The sequence below is a fragment of the Symphalangus syndactylus genome, chromosome 5 (genome assembly GCF_028878055.3).
Source record: "Symphalangus syndactylus isolate Jambi chromosome 5, NHGRI_mSymSyn1-v2.1_pri, whole genome shotgun sequence".
NCBI classification, from domain to species: domain Eukaryota; kingdom Metazoa; phylum Chordata; class Mammalia; order Primates; family Hylobatidae; genus Symphalangus; species Symphalangus syndactylus.
This window is the reverse complement of record NC_072427.2, coordinates 38,808,946-38,829,486: the sequence shown is the minus strand read 5'-3', so window position 1 is coordinate 38,829,486 and position 20,541 is coordinate 38,808,946. Positions and strand designations below refer to the sequence as shown.

Genomic DNA, 20,541 nt, shown 5'->3' with positions numbered 1-20,541 from the left:
TCTAGAAACTAAAGCAATTAAACACACAATATAAGGCAGTTATATAATAAAGTTATCCTTACCAATGGAATCTATTTATATTCTGAAAATGTAAAAGATTCCACTTATTACACACATTCCTGGCATAGTACTAGAGATACCAATTTACACAGAATGAGTTTCCTGAAGGCAGGAACAGTCCTCTTATTAATAGTATGTTATAAAATGTAAATGCTCTATCCTCTGCTGGAAACCATAGAATAGTAAGTGTTATTTATGATCGATATCTATAGAAGAACTTCTTGATCAGAGAAAGATAGTTTGAGTGAGAAGTGAAATGACTAGAAGTGTAAGAGACAGGCAAAGGGTCATTACAACAACTTAGTTTAGTTTATTATTAGTACTATCCTGCTTCTGGAATTTGACTGATACTACTCAAAATAACGGAGTTGTAATCCCATAGTGTACCAAAAAAGGTGGTATTCTTAGCTACAACACAGGAATGATCGTGTACAAAGGAAATGGAGATCCTGCAGATGTTGAGGATTGTAAGGCTGCATCTGGAAAATAATGACAGAAATAGTTTTCATGTGGTTAAAAAAGGAAAGTTTCCTGAGTTTACAGAACATAAACCACACAGACCCTGTCTCTAGTGGCCAGCCTAGCCCTGGGTGGTTTAACAAGAAGAGCACGTCAGAATATCTGAATTTGAACCCAGGCTCTGCCACTTATTAGCTATTTGATCAAGGGCGAATCACTTACACCATTCTCACAGAAAGTGGAAACAATACCACTCTATGCACATCTCTCCTAGAGGACAGATGCACTGGAATTGATGATTTACTAATGTAACCTTCCCCCTACACTGGAAACTCCTTGAGGGCAGGAATCTTGTCTTCCTGAGTTCATATGCCCATTGCCTAGCACAGTGTCTGAAAAACAGCAGGCACTCAGCAACTGTTTAATGCATCGATGAATCATTTAAAGAATACCAACCTGTCAACCTAACAGAAATAGTGATTAAATTGAAAATACTCGGCTGGGCGCGGTGGCTCACGCCTGTAATCCCAGCACTTTGGGAGGCCGAGGCAGGTGGATCACTAGGTCAGGAGATCAAGACCATCCTGGCTAACGTGGTGAAACACCGTCTCTACTAAAAATACAAAAAAAAAAAAAAACTACCCAGGCGTGGTGGCGGGGGCCTGCAGTCCCAGCTACTTGGGAGGCTGAGGCAGGAGAATGGCATGAATCTAGGAGGTGGAACTTGCAGTGAGCAGAGATCGTGCCACTGCACTCCAGCCTGGGCAACAGAGACTCTGTCTCAAATAAATAAATAAATAAAAATAAAGAAAGAAAATACTCTACCAAGATAAGTTTATCACCAACAATGTTTGGATGAAGACCTAAAAGTCATGTTTATCTTAATTGTGAATGACTTAATTCTCAAAAGAATAACTAATACTTTAGATGACATAACCAGGAACCAAAAATGTGATCTGAAATGAAGAGCTAGTACCAATAAGAGGAAAATTAATACAAACTAGCATAAAGTCCTATATTCATGTTCGAATAATACATGCAAGTAAAAGATAAGGAAATATGGCTTAGGAATAGTTTGTATTTTAAAAGTCTAGGAAGGTTTTCATTACCTTACCTAAAGATGACATATCAAAAAACCCATTTTAAGATTAAGCTGAATGAATACAAGAACATTATTCAGACAAAGGGCTACGAGAAATATAGTAGTATAAAGGAGCAGAGATTCCAAAATGATAACAAATACTGACTCCCAAGGACAAGAGAAAGAGAAAATTCTAGTGCTGGAAATCACACAGGCTCACATACACAAAACAGGGCACAAGTTTCAGGGACCTAGAAAAACACAGAAAAAGATGTACATGCTAATTTTCAACACTCTTTAAAATGAGCAAGGAGAAAAAACAGCCTTTTTATTTCACTTTTGTTCTCTTCTTCTCTAGCAGGTTTTATTCTCAAAGGTAACAGCATTTTGGAAAAATTATAATAAAACCAGAATATAGAAAAATATTTAATTCCTTAAAAAAAAATACAAGTTTCTTGAAATGACTGCTTATGTCTTATATATGTACTTTAATTCACATTGGTTGCCCCTGCCCAGAATGTCTTTTGGAACAACTGGCATATTCACAATGCCACCTCTCCACCAGTCCTCTCACTACAAGCCCAAGACCTTTTCTAACTTCTTCCCCATGGAGCAGCTGACACGTGAGAGTTCACAATGCCAACACATTCTCTGCACTTATAAACAAAAATAAGCTCTCCGGTCTCTAAAATACCACAGCACTACTATTTCTTCTATAATACTTACGACATTCCACTTGGTAATTCAATTATCTGTAAGTTTCATCTCTTGTACCAGATTATAAGGTTTTGGTGAACCAAAAACCCTCTTATCCTGGTAGATACCACAACAGGTGTACTTCAAAGGAGAAAAGATGAGAAAAGAAACAGAGAAGGGGAGTAGAAGAGGGGAAGAAATAGAAGGTTCAGCAATAGCGGAGGACAGCGATTGCAGAGCTACCTGGGGTGGAGGTGGGGGATTAAATTTGGGGTCTATTTTTTGGCTTCAAATGTCCAAAAGACATTCAAATGGATTTGAAATGTCCCCTGCGATTCTTGGGAACTCAGCCTTAGGTTACTATGAATTCAAAATAAGAAACATCAACTTTAACTACTATGAAGGTCTAACTCTCCTTCTTCAGCGGTGGGGAAAGGAAAAAGGATTACGGAAATGACAAAGATTTTAGAAAGCAGCCCTACACCTTTATCCACAAGAAAAACACACATTTTCAAAAGTTCTAAAATAGGTGGTAAAACCAAATAAATGAATTATTACACTAAGTGTAAGACTACATCAGTGGATTTTGCTTAAATCCTTGAAACAGCTGGGGAAAAAAGTTTCTTGAATTTTGCTGTGATTTTTCTTCCCTGAATTAAAATAATCTCTCATATCTAAGTGCCATATTTTCTCCTAACACATAAACACTTACCATCTTCCTCAGGCAACTCCTCTGGACTAAGTTCTACCAATTCAAAGCCATGTTTGATGCACCATTCTTGAGCTTTTTGTCGGTTTACACCTAAAATAATATGCAAAAGAATCTTCATAAGTAAAAAGAAAATAAAACATGACTATTCCTGCAATATTCTTCACAAATCTCAATGTGTTTCCCTTAATGTCAATGTTATTCTAAAGGCATCTACAATAATAAAAAGAAAATGATTTCTCAGCCCCGAAGTATCCATTCTTAAAAAAAAAAGTAAATATTACAAGATTCCAAAGAAAAATAGCTGAAAATATTTTCATAAAGCAATAAAGTCATATGGGATGTATGTCCTAAGTTAAAGAAACAGATGTACTCTGTTTATCAAGGAATGGTAAATGCATGTACCAACTACTGTCCCATCCACATGCCTTACCATCTTCAGACACTCTATCGCAAACCAAGATCATCACCTCAGGTAACCATGCTTCTGCCAGTGGAAGCCATGAGGAGACACTATCAAGCCCTGATTTCTAGAGGGAACAAAAAATATAAACAAACAAAAACAGAAAAGAGATAGTAAGATAAAATGTAATGGGAAAAAAAGAAGGCATGCAGTAATTTCTTATTTAAGCCTTCATCGAAAACAAAGTCTTACTTGTGTGCTGTCAAAGTAAACCACAAATGCTTGGACCGATTCTGCAATCTCTGCAGTAACAAGAAATTTGTTTGGCACCACACATAGATTGATGTCTGCTGAATAGTATTTATTATCAATGGTCCAGGGATAAAATCTCACAGCATCATTGGAAGTCACTTCCACAATAAGATCTTCCGTTCCAAGGATATCTAAAAATAAATGACAACATTACCATGTAAAGTGCAAAACCAATATATATTGGTTGATTTTCTCAGTCAGATACCAGATAAAGCTGGTACTTTCGCTGTTTCCTTTTATGTGAGGATTTCAAAGGACCCTGCATTTATTAGCTTTAATCTTATATTCTCTGATTATCTGATTATAAAAGTTATGGTGATATAATTTAAGTCATTGACTTTTTCTCTTTAAGAACACAAAAATCATCGTGAACCAGATTAGACAGTAGTAAGGGAAAAAACAATCATATAACCAAATATCCAGAAAAGAGCAAGTAGAAGACAAAGAATGACAGCTCTATTTATTGTATTGCTTAAGTACTTCATGGGAGGTAGACAATAACAATCTTCTAGAATTTGTAACTATTTTGTACTTACTGCAAACTAAAAGGAAGATAGGATTAAGGCTAAACCATTAATAAAATAGAAGAGCTACAAATATTTCTTGGACTGAAGGCTTAGACATTAATTCAGCTAATGAAATAAAAGATTGGATACTGATAAATGACCTCAATCCTATTTATATTCAGCCTTGTTCACATTCTTTGAAAGCCAACCTAAATTCTTGTTTGATCAAGACACTTCCGGTAAATTTTAAATGTGTTAATAGCCAAGCAAATTACTATAAATATTTTAGATTATAACTAAATCTTTTGGAAATCTATGTGCAGCATGTATATAATAGGAAATCCCCACAGTAAGATACAAGTCAATGATGAACAAATGAATAGAGACATAGTCATGGAGCCATGGAAGCACTTTGCTTCCATTATGTTATACAGTATTTACAACTGGAAGAGAAATTAGAAGTTGTTCCAACCTAAACTCCCATCTCTCACACCCATACCCATAACCTCCACTTTATACAAATGTGGAAAATGAACTTATAGAAGTAAAATGACATGCCATTAATTGACTTATCAGAAGAATATAATGAAAAACAGTCACAAACTCCTCATCAATGCATACTAAGATGAACAGGTATTAATGAAATGTGCCTCAAACTCATAATTAGCAAGACACTGAAAACTAGAAATTAAATTTTAAATCCCAGAACTAACATTATATATTTGAAAAGCTGCCATCATTTTTGCTCAACATAAAGTTATGGGGAAATTATTTAGTCCAAACGACTGCTAGGAATTATGTATAAAGTGTGTGTGTGTGAGTATATACACGCATGAATTCTTTTTATTAGTAAAGTTTCATCATGTGGTTAAGAGGAACTAATCTTCTGAAGAATGAAAGGTCGGCCCTTTTTTTAGCAAAAAAATTAAAATAAATTTAAGGTTTTATCTTTGATATAAAGCAATCATGAAACTTTTAAAATTTTTTCACCAAAACCAGAATTGTTACTCTTAAATTAACAGAAGGTCTATGTCAATATTTGACAATCTGAGTGTATCCCATCTCTTTAAGAAATCAGCAGTTCTTTCTACTTAATTTCTACCCGAAGTCAGAATCTTTTACTTAGTGTCAGTCAATTCTATCGCAACCAGCTGCTATGTCCCTTATGGAGCATTAAGACAATTTCAGGTGGGAAATAAACAGGAGAAACAGGTAAGTTATTAAAATCAAAGATGTTGTTTTCATGTAAATGTCTCATAGAAAAACAAAAACTAGATCAAAGTCTACATTGCATTCAGATCTAACACTCCAAACTTCAAGAAGGTGGCAATAGTAACACGTGGCTGTGTTTCTAAGAGCTGAATACTGGCACAGCTAACACATATACCACAATATGCTGATAAATACACATATAAAAGAAAGAAACTAAAACAAGGAGAAAAGCAAAAAAATGTATAAACTAATTTTTTAATGGTGAAAGGAGCCACCATATAAAATCAGTCTTTATTAAATTTTTTTTTTTTTTTTTTTTGAGACGGAGTCTCGCTCTGTTGCACAGGCTGGAGTGCAGTGGCGTGATCTCGGCTCACTGCAACCTCCACCTCCTGGGTTCACGCCATTCTCCTGCCTCAGCCTCCCGAGTAGCTGAGGCTACAGGCACCCGCCACCATGCCCAGCTAATTTTTTGTATTTTTAGTACAGACAGGGTTTCACTGTGTTAGCCAGGATGGTCTCGATCTCCTGACCTCGTGATCCGCCCGCCTTGGCCTTCCAAAGTGCTGGGATTACAGGCACGAGCCACCACGCCCAGCCATTCTTGGGTAATTTTTAAAAATAGCAAACTGAGTATTTTTTAAAGGAGGGAAGCACAAATAATAAAATACAGTAATGAATTCACTTGTTGCTAAGGGGCAAAGTACAAAGGCAGGGGGACTAATATTCCTATCATTGCTATAATCAGTTCTTGATATTTCCTAAATTAGTTGTATTGTTAAAAACTGGAATCAAAAAATTGGGCTTGTGCTTTCTTTGCTCCTCAACATGAGAAATATAAAATCACTTAAAATGGCATTACTAACTGCAATTTAAAATATTTAGATCCATTAATGATGGCTAATTTTATTAATGTTTAGAACACAAAAGAACAAAACAATGTTTGTTACTCAGAGCACTTACAATTTCAATTTTATACTTTCATTTTCAAATGATTAATACATTTACTTAACACGGAGAAAGAAGCTCTTTCTCTTTTCTCCAAACCTAGACAGGAATGGAACCAATAACTTGGGAAAATGAATTTCACATTTCAGTGTTTCAGTAGCTAGTGGGCCTTGGTTTTTGTTTTATTCTCTGTGCTGCCTAAAACAAGTTGATGGCTCAATTTACTTATCAGATTTTTTTTTAACATTTTATGTCTAATCAAACACTTTCTTCAAGGCTGCATATGAATTTTATTATCACATCTGTGCCATATTAGAGCTAGGGAGAGAATAGTAAAGACTGTCTCATTCTAATTCTTATGACCAATATCATAATGTAGAGTTTAATTTAAAAAATGTAAATGTCTACACTAAATATAGCTTTCTTCCCACATGTTTTCTATTTGATTTTCAAATGCTTAACAAGTTTATTCTTTTCCAAATTAAAATGAAATTATTCAAATTGTGCACATGGCTAAAGGTTTCTGGAGAGCAGCTAATATAATTCACTCATTTTACAGATGAGAAAACTGAGGCCCAGGAAAAAAGAAGCCACTTGCCTAATAGGAGCAGAGCCTAAAACTGGATTCAACTCACCAACATTCTTTCCTACTACACCGTGATGTTACAATACTTAGCATCTGAGCTGGATCACACCTGAGTCTCTAATAGTTACAAGCCAAAACTAGTCTACAGACCTAAAGTATCCTCTGCCCTTTTAGGAACACCCAAAATAATAGCCAGAATAGGGGCACAATTATATACGGATCTGCAGCAAAATTAACCCATCAGAAAACTGTCTATGACATTCAGGTATTTATATGTCAAAGATAAGTCACAGTGATCTTGAGGTTTTTTTGTTGTTGTTTTTCTGTTTTTTGCCAGACTTCCTAGAAAAACCTGCAGTGGGCTCCCTTCTTTGTCCTTCACTAAATTATTATGTTGTAGACTCCGATATGCACAAAGAAAATCAAGAGCAGCTTTCCCCTCCTCCTGGTTGATGCCAGCCTGTCTCATTCACACTGTTGGCAGCCACCTGGTGGAGCTGTAATACATCATTTTTTAAGAGACAAACACTAGGTGTTTACTTGCCAGGTCTGTTACTACAAACTCCATTTCACAGCTTACAATAGTTAATTTGTAGTGCTTTTACAAAGGAAGTTAGATGCCACCCCAGTTCTAGTAGCAAACATAAACCTTTCCTTCAGTATTAAGTGCAAGTATAAACCTCTATCCCTATCTGAGAAACTTTTTACAAAGCCATCAATTCTCCAGTAACTCCCATTTACTTTCTCACATCCTTGGTCAACTTCTTTTCTATAATCTCATATGGTAAGTTACAGAAAATAAGATTCAAGAGCTTTGAAGGAAGTCATGTGCCAAGGCAACATTTCAGTTCAGTAATCCAACATCTTCCTCTTTTTAATCAGCTTTCTACTGTTCCCTGCATATCCTAATAATGATCCCTCCCTCAGAGAAAGGACAAATGTGGTAACCAATCAAATGAAAGAAAAGAGGCAGCTGGCTTTCTATGGTTCAGAATCAATAAGAGGTGATACTCTTTTTAGCATGAATTAGAAGGCAATATGAAGTTCAAGTGAATTCCCCAAACACCACAAATATCTGTTCTCCTATACACACACACACACACACACACACACATTTTATCTATATATAAACATGCACACACACAACCCTTACCTTATGCCCTCACGTATCCACCTCAGCCAAAAAAGACATGCATTCTAAACTAGGCACGTTGATACTGTTAGGGATTTTTTGTGTCTCCTTCAGTAGTAAGGTAATTAAGTACACTTTCAATATCAGTAGTAGTGCACTTAACCAATCATGACATTCTTTGTGAAGCAAAGTTGTCCAGTGGTTAAATCATATTTTCTATGCCCTGAGGGAAGTGACAGCTGCCACCTCAAATCAAGATGATCCTTCCGGAAACCAGCACTCTTCTCAGAATGCAAAGTTGGTTTTATTCTTTCTCATAAACTGAAACTGCTTGACAGCCAAGCATCATAACCTCTCACCCCAGATATGAGTGTCTTTCATAGGATCCACTCTTCTGGAGACTCAACATTCTTCTTTCTTCCCTTTGTGAAGTCAGTACTAACGACAAGGGAGAAGAGCATGGAAAATACAGACAGCACAGACCTGGGGTTGGACAGGCTCGTATTTGCATGCTGGCTCTCTGCAAAGCTTTGGGCAGATTAACCTCTCTGTGTCTCATTTCCTTACCTGCAAATGGGGATGAGAACACTCCTCAAAAGGCTTAAATGAATTAAATGAAACTATGTCTAAGAAAGTGCAGGCACTGGGCACAGTAAATATTCACTTCCTTCTTCCCAACTCACTTTTTTTTCACATTTGTGACAGCACTCCTGACTAGAGGTAGGTTAGAGATGCACTGAGGAGTTAGTAAGAAACATTACAATCAGGAAATAACCATCTCCTTTAAGGTGCTTTAGCCTCGCCCTTCCACCCCAGACCACCCCCTAAAATAAACTTGAAATTTTTCTTTTCCACTGCTAAGGCATATGCTGAGACAGAAGAGAAGGCAATTAGGAAAATTATAGGAGGCAGCAGAGTCTGACGTCAGCTGAAAGGAAAAGTAGCCATTATGAAAGAACTGAGCAAAATATGACTTAGGAAAAATTCAAAACCTAGAGTTTTCATTAACCAGCAAGGGAAAAGAGAGACTTTTAAAAAATCATAACGTATTCATACTGCTGCAAGCAATTACAATTTCTTACCCACAACTTCATGAGAATGTCATACAAAGTGGGTGCTGCTCTGTCAAATATTTTGTAGTAGTTGTGAACAGGTTAGTCCCTAAATACTAAAAGTAGATTATACTGCTCCAGTGGAAAGGGACTTTGTAGCATGGTAGTATTTAAAGGTTAAAACTGTGCAACATTAGAATTGGGACTTTACAGACAAACGTCAGGAAACTCATATCTGAGATTCCCTGTGTAATCATACCCCAGCGTTCTGGTGCAAGTATATGCAGTATTTGTTGCAGTTTATATGACAGGTCAATCACTGGAGTAGTATAGACTTGCTGAGGGAAGAGTAACTGGATTGAGTTAAAGCAACATACTGCTTTAACAATCTTCCTCCCTCCCTTTCTTTCTTTCTTTCTTTCCCTCTGTGGCCCACACTGCAATCTACTCGGCTCGCTGCTGCCCTGGGACTGCCTGGGCGTGCCACCGCTGCCTGCTTTTTCTCCTTTGGCTGCACGCATGCGTTCGCCATCTTGGCCAAGCTGGTCGCCACCTCCTGACGCCGAGTGCTCGGCCCGCCTCAGCCTCCCGAGGTACTGGGACTGCAGACGGAGTCTCGCTCACCCGGTGCTGCCCGGGCTGGCGTGCGGTGGCGTGGTCTGGCCTCGCGGCAGCCTCCGCCTCCCAGCCGCCTGCCTTGGCCTACCAGGGTGCTGGGATTGCAGCCCCTGCCCGGCCGCCGCCCCGTCTGGGAGGTGGGGAGCGTCTCTGCCCGGCCACCCATCGTCTGGGAAGTGAGGAGCGCCTCTGCCAGGCCACCCATCGGCCACCCATCGTCTGGGAAGTGAGAAGCGCCTCTGCCCGGCCACCCCGTCTGGGAAGTGAGGAGCGCCTCTGCCCGGCCGCCCCGTCTGGGAAGTGAGGAGCGCCTCTGCCCGGCCACCCATCGTCTGGGAAGTGAGGAGCACCTCTGCCCGGCCTCCCATCGTCTGGGAGGTGAGGAGCGCCTCTGCCCGGCCGCCCCGTCCGGGAGGAAGTGAGGAGCGCCTCTGCCCGGCCGCCCCGCCCGGGAAGAAGTGAGGAGCGCCTCTGCCCGGCCGCCCTGTCTGGGAAGTGAGGAGCGCCTCTGCCCGGCCACCCACCGTCTGGGAAGTGAGGAGCGCCTCTGCCCGGCCACCCACCGTCTGGGAAGTGAGGAGCGCCTCTGCCCGGCCACCCATCGTCTGGGAAGTGAGGAGCGCCTCTGCCCGGCCACCCATCGTCTGGGAAGTGAGGAGCGCCTCTGCCCGGCCACCCATCGTCTGGGAAGTGAGGAGCGCCTCTGCCCGGCCACCCATCGTCTGGGAAGTGAGGAGCGCCTCTGCCCGGCCACCCATCGTCTGGGAGGTGAGGAGCGCCTCTGCCCGGCCACCTATCGTCTGGGAGGTGAGGAGCACCTCTACCTGGCCGCCCCATCTGGGAGGAAGTGAGGAGCGCCTCTGCCCGGCCGCCCCGTCCGGGGAGAAGTGAGGAGCGCCTCTGCCCAGCCACCCATCGTCTGGGAAGTGAGGAGCGCCTCTGCCCGGCCGCCCCGTCCGGGAGGAAGTGAGGAGTGCCTCTGCCCGGCCGCCCCGTCCGGGAAGAAGTGAGGAGCGCCTCGGCCCGGCCGCCTCGTCTGGGAAGAAGTGAGGAGGGCCTCTGCCCGGCCGCCCCGTCTGGGAAGAAGTGAGGAGAGCCTCTGCCCGGCTGCCCCGTCTGGGAAGTGAGGAGCGCCTCTGCCCGGCTGCCCCGTCCGGGAAGAAGTAAGGAGCGCCTCTGCCCGGCCGCCCCGTCCGGGAAGAAGTGAGGAGCGCCTCTGCCAGGGCGCCCCGTCCGGGAAGAAGTGAGGAGCGCCTCTGCCCGGGCGCCCCGTCCGGGAAGAAGTGAGGAGCGCCTCTGCCCGGCCGCCCCATCTGGGAAGTGAGGAGAGCCTCTGCCCAGCCACCCATCGTCTGGGAAGTGAGGAGTGCCTCTGCCCGGCCACCCATCGTCTGGGAAGTGAGGAGCGCCTCTGCCCGGCCGCCCCGTGTGGGAAGTGAGGAGCGCCTCTGCCCGGCCACCCATCGTCTGGGAAATGAGGAGTGCCTCTGCCCGGCCACCCATCGTCTGGGAAGTGAGGAGCGCCTCTGCCCGGCCACCTATCGTCTGGGAAGAAGTGAGGAGCGTCTCTGCCTGGCCGCCCCGTCTGGGAAGTGAGGAGCGCCTCTGCCCGGCCGCCCCGTGTCTGGGAAGAAGTGAGGAGCGCCTCTGCCCAGCCGCTCCGTCTGGGAGGTCTACCACGGAGGCCAGAAGTAATGTGGGGGCTGGACGGGCTCACGCCTGTGGTCCCGGCACTCTGGGGGGCGAGGCGGGTTGATCACTTCGGGCTAGGAGTTCAAGACCAGTCTGGCTAACTTGGCAAAACATGAAAAATACAACAGACAAACCAACCAACCAACTCAGTGACAACAAAACAGGTCTACCCTGGAGTCATACTCTAATTTTTTCTATTTTCCTCCCTTTCTGATCCTTTATCCCACTCTTTTTCTTCCTCTTCCTTCTCCCTCTTCTTTGTCAAATAGAGGATTGAGTTATTATCACTGATCCATATAAAGTCCCTCTCTCATTTATTTTAACTCCCACCCCCCATTTCTATTCCCTGACTTCCCATGTGCAACCTTCCTAATATGTTTGATACGCATCTTTTTGTTTGTATGTATTTTTAGAAAATGTTTATTGTTTTTGTGTGCAAAAAAAATTAATAAAAAAAAAAACAATAGTACAGAGATTCTGGGTTGCTTACAACATTTAATTACCTCTTCCTGACACACCCCTTTTCTCTGGTTACACTCTACATTCGCATTTCCACATGCTCTTAAGCTTTTAATATCACAGTGGAAACATTTTAAAGCTGAAGCAGAGGAAATCCAACCCAGTCCTCCTCTTTTTCCTCAAGTTTACTTTCTCCCAATAGTCATCTGGAATTGGTCACCACAGCTTCATCTTAAAATAATTGGGGAAAGTCAGCGGGCAGCGGGGTTGGGGGAGTCTCTGCTTGCTTTTAGAAGACCTTACAATGCAGTCAAACACACACACAAGAACATAAAGAAGCCATCAGGAAAGGGAGAGAGAATATGGAGAAGAGTTTTATAAAGATCAAGCAGGAAACATCAGCCTCTAAGTTTTATGGGCTGCATGCAAAGACCACTTTGTCAATCCTAGTGGCACAGCTGATGGACAATTCCTACCTATATTTTAGAGGGGTACAGCACTTCTCTGAAATCCATTGCTAGTTCTAAATATATCCCTAAAGCAGTGGTTCTCTATGGGGATGTGATTCTCCCCAACCCTGCCAAGGGGACAAAGGTCAACACCTGCAGACATTTTTGGTCATCACAATAGGGGGATGCTACTAGCATCTAGTGAGTAGAGGTCAAAAATACTGCTAAACATCCATCCTACAATGCACAAGACGGCCCCAGAAGACAAGGAATTGTCTGGCCCAAAATGTCAACAGTGCCGAAGCTGAGACACCCTCATCTACAGCAAAGAAACCTTATGGAATTTACTGAGCTGTATTCATGAAACAAAATAAGAGTTCTGGAATGCAAAATTGGTTTATTATTTCTCGAAGAGCTGAAACTAGTCATTACAGTCAGGCATCACAACCTCCTACCCCAGATAAAAATATCTTCCATTTATATCTAATAAAATCTATCTCTGATAAAGACTATCTCAAGTGTCTTCTTTGATTATTAACCATAAAAATTATTGGCAATTAACCTTAGAAGCTTAGAAAATAATCTATGAATGGTAGATTTCTAGAAGAATTCATAAGCCTAAACAGGACAATTATGAGATAAAAATAATTTTCATATTCAAATAGTAATTTTTCATAAACAAATCAGCATGAAGTAATAAAATCTTACAAGAAATGTCAATGCTCAGGATGACATCTGCAGTAGATACTAATTTACTCTAAAAAAAGACAAACATGTTTGAGATGAATTTCCCCAAACAGAATAAGTTTAATGAATAATGAAGTACATTCATTCTGTAGCCCCTGTACTCAAGTATTGAAAATAAGCTTGATCTGTTAGAAAATATCAGAAAGCTAACAGATCCAATGTCCCAGCATCCAAAGGAGGGTAAAATCATTATTGGGCAACAGATGGTCAACGAATCATGGAAAACAAAAACACTAATAAGTAAGACATTATCGAAAGTAAAAATTGTGTTTCAAGACACCACAAAGAAAAACAAAACCCAAGCCACAGAATAGGAGAAAATGTTTGCAAATTATATATCAATAAGGGACTTGTAACCAGAATATATAAGAACTTCTTCATTGATAAGAAGACCAGAAAACCAATTTAAAAGCGGGCAAAAAAGAGCCAGGCACGGTGGCTCACACCTGTAATCCCAGCACTTTGAGAGGCCAAAGTGGGCAGACTGCTTGAGTCCAGGAATGTGAGACAAGGCTGCCCAGCATGGCGAAACCCCGTCTCTACCAAAAATACAAAAAATTAGCTGGGTGTGGTGGCACACACCTGTAATGCTAGCTTCTTGGGAGGCTGAGGCACAAGAATTGCTTGAACCCCAGAGGCAGAGGGTGCAGTGAGCCAAGATCCCACCACTGCACTCCAGCCTGGGCAAGAGAGTGAGACTCCGTCTTAAAAAAATAAAATCGTTAAAAAAAAAAAAGTGGGCAAAAAAGATTTGAATAGACATTTCACCAAAGAAGATATTAAAATGGACTATATGAACATGAAAAGATTCTCAACATCATGAGTTATTAAGGAAAGGCAAATCGAAACCACAATGAGATACTACTTCACATCCACTAGAATGGCTGTAACAAAAAATACAGACAATAACAAGTATTGTTATTGTCCAAAGATACGGAGAAATTAGAATCCTCACTCATGGGAATATAAAATGGTGCAGCCACTCTGGAAGAAAACAGTTTGGCAGTTTCTTAAAATACCAAATATAAATTTACCATATGACCCAGCAATTCCACTCCCAGGCATCCACCCAAGAGAAATGAAAACAGATGTCCCATGAAAACTTGCACAAGAATGTTCATAACAGCATTATTCACAATAGCCAAAAAGTGGAAACAATCCAAATGTCCATCAACTGATGAATGGATAAACAAAATGTGGTATATCCATACAATGGTATATGAAGTAAATGCTACAATATAGATGAACTTCAAAAACATTATGCTATGTGAAAGAAGCCAGACACAAAAGACCACATATTATGATTCCATTTATATAAAATGTGCAGAAAAGGCAAATCTATAACGACAAAAAGTACATTAGTGGTTTCATAGAGCTGAGGAGTGACTGCAAATAGTCACAAAGTTCCTTCTGGGATGATGGAAATGTTCTACAATCAGATTGTAATGACGGCTGCACAAATCCGTAAATGTATTAAAAAACACTGAATTATACAATTAACACAGGCAGATTGTATACTACTTATATTCCAAAAAGCTGCTAAAAACCACAGAAACTGGGAGATACTGATCCCATTACTAATAAGGTAGGTGACTGAAACACATAATATTTTAGGTACTTAGAACAATGGATGGCACGTGAACAAATCTGGTCAATATTCATGGAATGAAGTTAACTTGTTTAAAGTCAGATAGCTTAAAAAAGGATAGAATTCCGTGCTCAATCCACAGATTTTTTTTCCCCCACAGAAATCCTATACAACCCCAGGAAAATTCAGACAGAACAGCCACCCTGTTACATCAAGATCACAGTGTTGTTTATTATCAAATGATGAAACATTTTCCTGATCTGAGCAGGCTGGAGTTTGATCCAAATACAGTGACACATTTTTCCACTTCTGTGTCAAACCAGCCATCAGGTCTGTATGGAAAATTAAAATCTAAATAGGTTTTTGTTACTGAGCTTAAAATATCATAAAGCCTCTTTAATAGTTTCACAACAGGCTAGGTGCACTGGCTCACACCTGTAACCCCAGCACTTTGGGAGGCCAAGGTGAACGGATCAGCTGAGCTCAGGAGTTCAAGACCAGCCTGAGCAACACGGCAAAATCCCTTCTCTACAAAAAATACAAATATTAGCCAGGTGTGGTGGCGTGAGCCTGTAGTCCCAGCTACTTGTGGTGGGGTTGGGGGGCTGAGGCAGGAGAATCACTTGAGCCTGGGAGGCAAAGGCTGCAGTGAGCCAAGATCACACCAGTGCACTCCAGCCTGGGTGACAGAGCAAGATCCTGTCTCAAAAAAAAAAAAAAATGAAAAAACAGTTTCACAACTGTCCTGGTCCATCTTAATCTATGCCAATATTGATTCCTGAATAAGAATTATTAGAGACGTATTTGTGCTATCTGTGTGTACTGGTTCCAACATAAATACAATGTTATGTCCAAATTTAAAATAATTTTCATACCTTTGAGAAGTGAAGCCAGCTAGACTTCTTGGGTCGAGTGGGGACTAGCTAAAGGATTGTAAACACACCAATCAGCACTCTGTAAAAACACACCAATCAGCACTCTGTGCCTAGCTAAAGGATTGTAAATGTACCAATCAGCACTCTGTGAAAACGCACCAATCAGCACTCTGTGTCTAGCTAAAGGATTGTAAATGCACCAATCAGCACTCTGTAAAATGGACCAATCAGTGCTCTGTAAAATGGACCAATCAGCAGGACATGGGTGGGGCCAAATAAGAGAATATAAAGCTGGCCACCCGAGCCAGCAGCGGCAACCCACTCAGATCCCCTTCCATGCTGTGGAAGCTTTGTTCTTTCGCTCTTCACCATAAATCTTGCTGCTGCTCACTCTTTGGGTCCGCACTCCCTATATGAGCTGTAACACTCACCATGAGGGTCTGCAGCTTTATTCCTGAAGTCAGTGAGACCATGAACCCTCCAGGAGGAACAAACAACTCTGGATGCACCACCTTTAAGAGCTGTAACACTCACTGTGAAGGTCTGCGGCTTCACTCCTGAAGTCAGCGAGACCACAAACCCACCAGAAAGAAGAAACTCCAGACACATCTGAACATCTGAGGAACAAACTCCGGACACACCATCTTTAAGAACTGTAACACTCACCACGAGGGTCTGCGGCTTCATTCTTGAAGGCAACGAGACCAAGAACCCACCAGAAGGAACCAATTCCAGACATATTTTGGCGACCATGAAGGGACTATCGCCAAGTGGTGAGTACCATCAGACCCCTTTCACTTGTTATTCTGTCCTATTTTTCCCTAGAATTCGGGGGCTAAATACCGGGCACCTGTCAGCCAGTTAAAAGTGACTAATGCGGTCGCCAGACTAAAGACACAGGTGTCAGGCTTTCTGGGAAAGGGCTCTCTAATAACCCCAAACTCTTTGAAGTTGGGAGCGTTGGTTTGCCTGGAACCAGCTTCCACTTTTCCTGTACTTCTGGGCTGAGCCAAGGGTCAACAGAGAGGAAAGCCATTCAGCTCTGGGGTCCCGACAACAAATTGGTTGACCCTGCGGCCACGAGCAGAACTCTCAAAGTTAAGTTGCCCAAGCAAGACTCACCCATCTATCCTATCTATCCTGACCCTTGCCTCCTGGGTCCTAATGCCTATCAGACAAACTTTCTCTTGCCTCTCTTCTCTGAGGCTAGTCCCGCTTCTAAAAACTACTCCCTGCCTCTGGTGCTTTTCTAGTTTCTCCTATAAGAATGATTTCTAGTATAAACTCCAGGACTCTATTCCCTTCTTTAGGCACCAGGGCTCACCAATCAAAAAGACATTTTTTGCCCAAAGCCCCCGTCGGGGGTGGGGGGACTATCTTATCTGGAATTTTAGGATCCCTCCTCAGACTAGCAGGCCTAACAAAATATATTCCTGAAGCTAGGATATGGGGAGCTCAGAAATGACATCCTTCCTATCCATATGATGAGAAGTAAGGACAAAAGGCATCACTCTTCCAACCCTGGAGATCCCTTCCCTCCCTCAGGGTATGGCCCTCCTGTTCATTTTTGGGGCACAACATCTTTATAGGACAGAGGTAAAGTCCCAACACTAACAGGAGAATGCTTAGGACTCTTAACAGGTTTTCGAGAATGTGTTGGTAAGGGCCACTAAATCCGACCTTCCTCGGTCCTCTTTGTGGTCTAGGAGGACAGGCAAGGGTGCAGGTTTTCGAGAATGTGTCAGTAAGGGCCACTAAATCTGACCTTCCCCGGTCCTCCTTGTGGTCTAGGAGGAAAACTAGTGTTTCTGCTGCTGTGTTGGTGAGCGCAACTATTCCCATCAGCAGGGTCCAGGGACGGTTGGGGGTTCTTGGGCGGGGGGAGCGGGGAGGGGAACAAACTAAAACCACAGGCAGTTTTGTCTTTCAGATGGGAAACACTCACCTTTTAAATGCATCCTAAGCCACTGGGACCAATTTGACCCACAAATCCTGGAAAAGAGGCAGCTCATTTTCTTCTGCATTATGGCTTGGCCCCAATATTCTCTCTCTGATGGGGAAAAATGGCCACCTGAGGGAAGTACAAATTATAATACTATCCTGCAGCTTGACCTTTTCTGTAAGAGGGAAGGCAAATGGAGTGAAATACCTTATGTCCAAGCTTTTTTTTCATTGAAGAATACACAACTATGCAAAGCTTGCAATTTACATCCCACAGGAGGACCTCTCAGCTTACCCCCATATCCTAGCCTCCCTATAGCTCCCCTTCCTATTAATGATCAGCCTCCTCTAATCTCCCCGGCCCAGAAGGAAACAAGCAAAGAAATCTCCAAAGGACCACAAAAACCCCCGGGCTATCGGTTAGGTCCCCTTCAAGCTGTAGGGGGAGGAGACTTTGGCCCAACCCGGGTACATGTCCCCTTCTCCCTCTCTGATTTAAAGCAGATCAAGGCAAACCTGGGGAAGTTCTCAGATGATCCTGCTAGGTACATAGATGTCCTACAGGGTCTAGGGCAAATCTTTGACCTCACTTGGAGAGATGTCATGCTATTAGATCAAACCCTGGCCTTTAATGAAAAGAATGTGACTTTAGCTGCAGCCCGAGAGTTTGGAGATAACTGGCAACCTAGTCAAGTAAATGACAAAATGACAGCCAAAGAAAGAGACAAATTCTCTACCAGTCAGCAAGCTGTCCCAGTATGGATCCCCACTGGGACCTCAACTCAGATCATGGGGACTGGAGTCACAAACATCTGTTGACCTGTGTTCTAGAAGGACTAAGGAGAATTAGGATAAAGTCCATGAATTATTCAATGATGTCCACCATAACTCAGGGAAAGGAGAAGACCCTTCTGCCTTCCTCAAGCGGCTACAGAAGGCCTTAAGAAAATATACTCCCCTGTCACCCAACTCACTCGCGGGTCAATTGATCCTAAAAGATAAGTTTATTACCCAATCAGTCGCAGATATCAGGAAAAAGCTCCAAAAGTGAGCTCTGGGCCCTGAACAAAATCTGGAGGCATTATTAAACCTGGCAACCTCGGTGTTCTATAATAGGGACCAAGAGGAACAGGCCCAAAAGGAAAAGCGAGATCAGAGAAAGGCCACAGCCTTAGTCATGGCCCTCAGACAAACAAACCTTGGTGGTTCAGAGAAGACAGAAAATGGAGCAGGCCAATCACCCGGTGGGGCTTGTTATCAGTGCGGTGTTCGAGGACACTTTAAAAAAGATTGTCCAATGAAGCTGCCCCCTCACCCATGTCCACTATGCCAAGGCAATCACTGGAAGGTACACTGCCCCAGAGGACAAAGGTTCTCTGGGCCAGAAGCCACCAACCAGATAATCCAACAACACAACTGAGGGTGCCTGGGGCAAGCACCAGCTCATGTCATCACTCTCACTGAGCCCCCGGTACATTTAACCATTGACAGCCAGGAAATTGACTTTCTCATGGACAATAGCGTGGCCTTCTCAGTGTTAATCTCCTGTCCTAGACAACTGTCCTCAAGGTCCGTTATCATCGAATCCTGGGACAGCCTATAACCAGGTATTTCTCCCACCTCCTCAGTTGTAATTGGGAAACTTTGCTACAGATAGTAAGTATGCTCATCTAATCCTACATGCCCATGCTGCAATATGGAAAGAAAGGGAGCTCCTAACTTTTGGGGGAACCCCCATTAAATATCATAGGGAAACCATGGAGTTATTGCACGCAGTGCAAAAACCCAAAGAGCTGGCAGTCTTACACTGCTGAAGCCATCAAAAGGGGAAGAAGAGGGGGAGAAGAGCAGCATAAGCGGCTGGCAGAGGCAGGGAAAGACCAGCAGAAAGGAAAGAGAGAAAGAGACAGAAAGTCAGAGAGAGAGAGAGAGAGAGGAAGAGGAGACAAAGAAGGAGTCAAAGAGAGAGACAGAGAGAGGAACAGACAGAGGCAGAGTCAAAGAGAGAAGAGAGGAAGAGACAGACAAACGGAGTCAGAGAGAAAGAAAGAGACAAAGTCAAAGACAGAAGGAAAGAGAGAAAGAGACAGAAAGTCAGAGAAAGAGAGAGGAAGAAACAGAGACAAAGAGGAGACAGAGAGGCAGAAAGTCAAAGAGAGAAGGAAAGAGGAAGAGACAGAGACAAAGAATAAGTCAAAGAGAGAGAAAGAGAAAAGTAAAGAAAAAAGTGTACCCTATTCCTTTAAAAGTCAGGGTAAATTTAAAACCTATAATTGATAATTCAAGATCTTCTCCATAACCCTATAACACTCCAATAAACAAGGGTGTAGATCGAAAGCACTGAGGCCACTAACAACCCATAGCCTTCCTATCAAAAATCCTTAACCCAGCAGGTTTCCTAACAGGGGATCTAAAGCTTAATTAATTACTATACAAAGGTCCGACCAGACCTAGGAAGAACTCCCTGCAGGACAGGATAATAGATGGTTCCTCCAGGGCAATTAAGGGAAAAAGACACAATGGGTATTCAGTAAGTGATAAGGAAACTCTTGCAGAAGCAGAGTTAGGAAAATTGCCTAACAACTGGTCTGCTCAAACGTGTGCAAGCTGTTTGCATTGTTTGCACTCAGCCAAACCTTAAAGTACTTACAGTATCAGGAAGGAGCCATCCATACCAATTCTAAGTTAATATGGACTGAACGAGGTCTTATTAATAGCAAAGAATAACTGAAATCCCAAACTTAAAAGGTTTTCAACAAAAGTAAAGTTTGCTAAAAGTTAACAATGTAACATGTATTATCCTACTACCACATACTCTCAAAGGATTTCTCAGACAGTTTGCAAGAAATAATGATACCTATCCTTAACAATCCCAAATAGACTCTTTGGCAGCAGTGACTCTCCAAAACCGCGAGGCCTAGACCTCCCCACTGCTGAGAAAGGAGAACTCTGCACCTTCTTGGGGAAGAGTGTTTTTTTACACTAACCAGTCAGGGATAGTACGAGATGCTGCCCA

General features: G+C 42.3%; 1 protein-coding gene across 6 annotated transcripts in view; it reads right to left on the bottom strand.

The window, feature by feature from the left end:
• AAGAB (alpha and gamma adaptin binding protein) overlaps positions 1 to 20,541 on the bottom strand; it is a 55,443-nt gene that overhangs the window by 25,484 nt on the left and 9,418 nt on the right. For 5 of the 6 annotated variants that reach the window (XM_063638831.1, XM_055278026.2, XM_063638832.1 and 2 more), the window contains exons 2-4: positions 3,661 to 3,851; positions 3,439 to 3,535; positions 3,009 to 3,098 (exon numbers count right to left, since the gene is read on the bottom strand). In XM_063638831.1, coding sequence (XP_063494901.1) covers positions 3,009 to 3,098; positions 3,439 to 3,535; positions 3,661 to 3,851 — 378 coding nt within the window. Of the gene's footprint in view, positions 1 to 3,008; positions 3,099 to 3,438; positions 3,536 to 3,660; positions 3,852 to 8,125; positions 8,157 to 20,541 lie in introns of those variants that run through there. The other variant, XM_063638833.1, reaches the window with a different exon arrangement.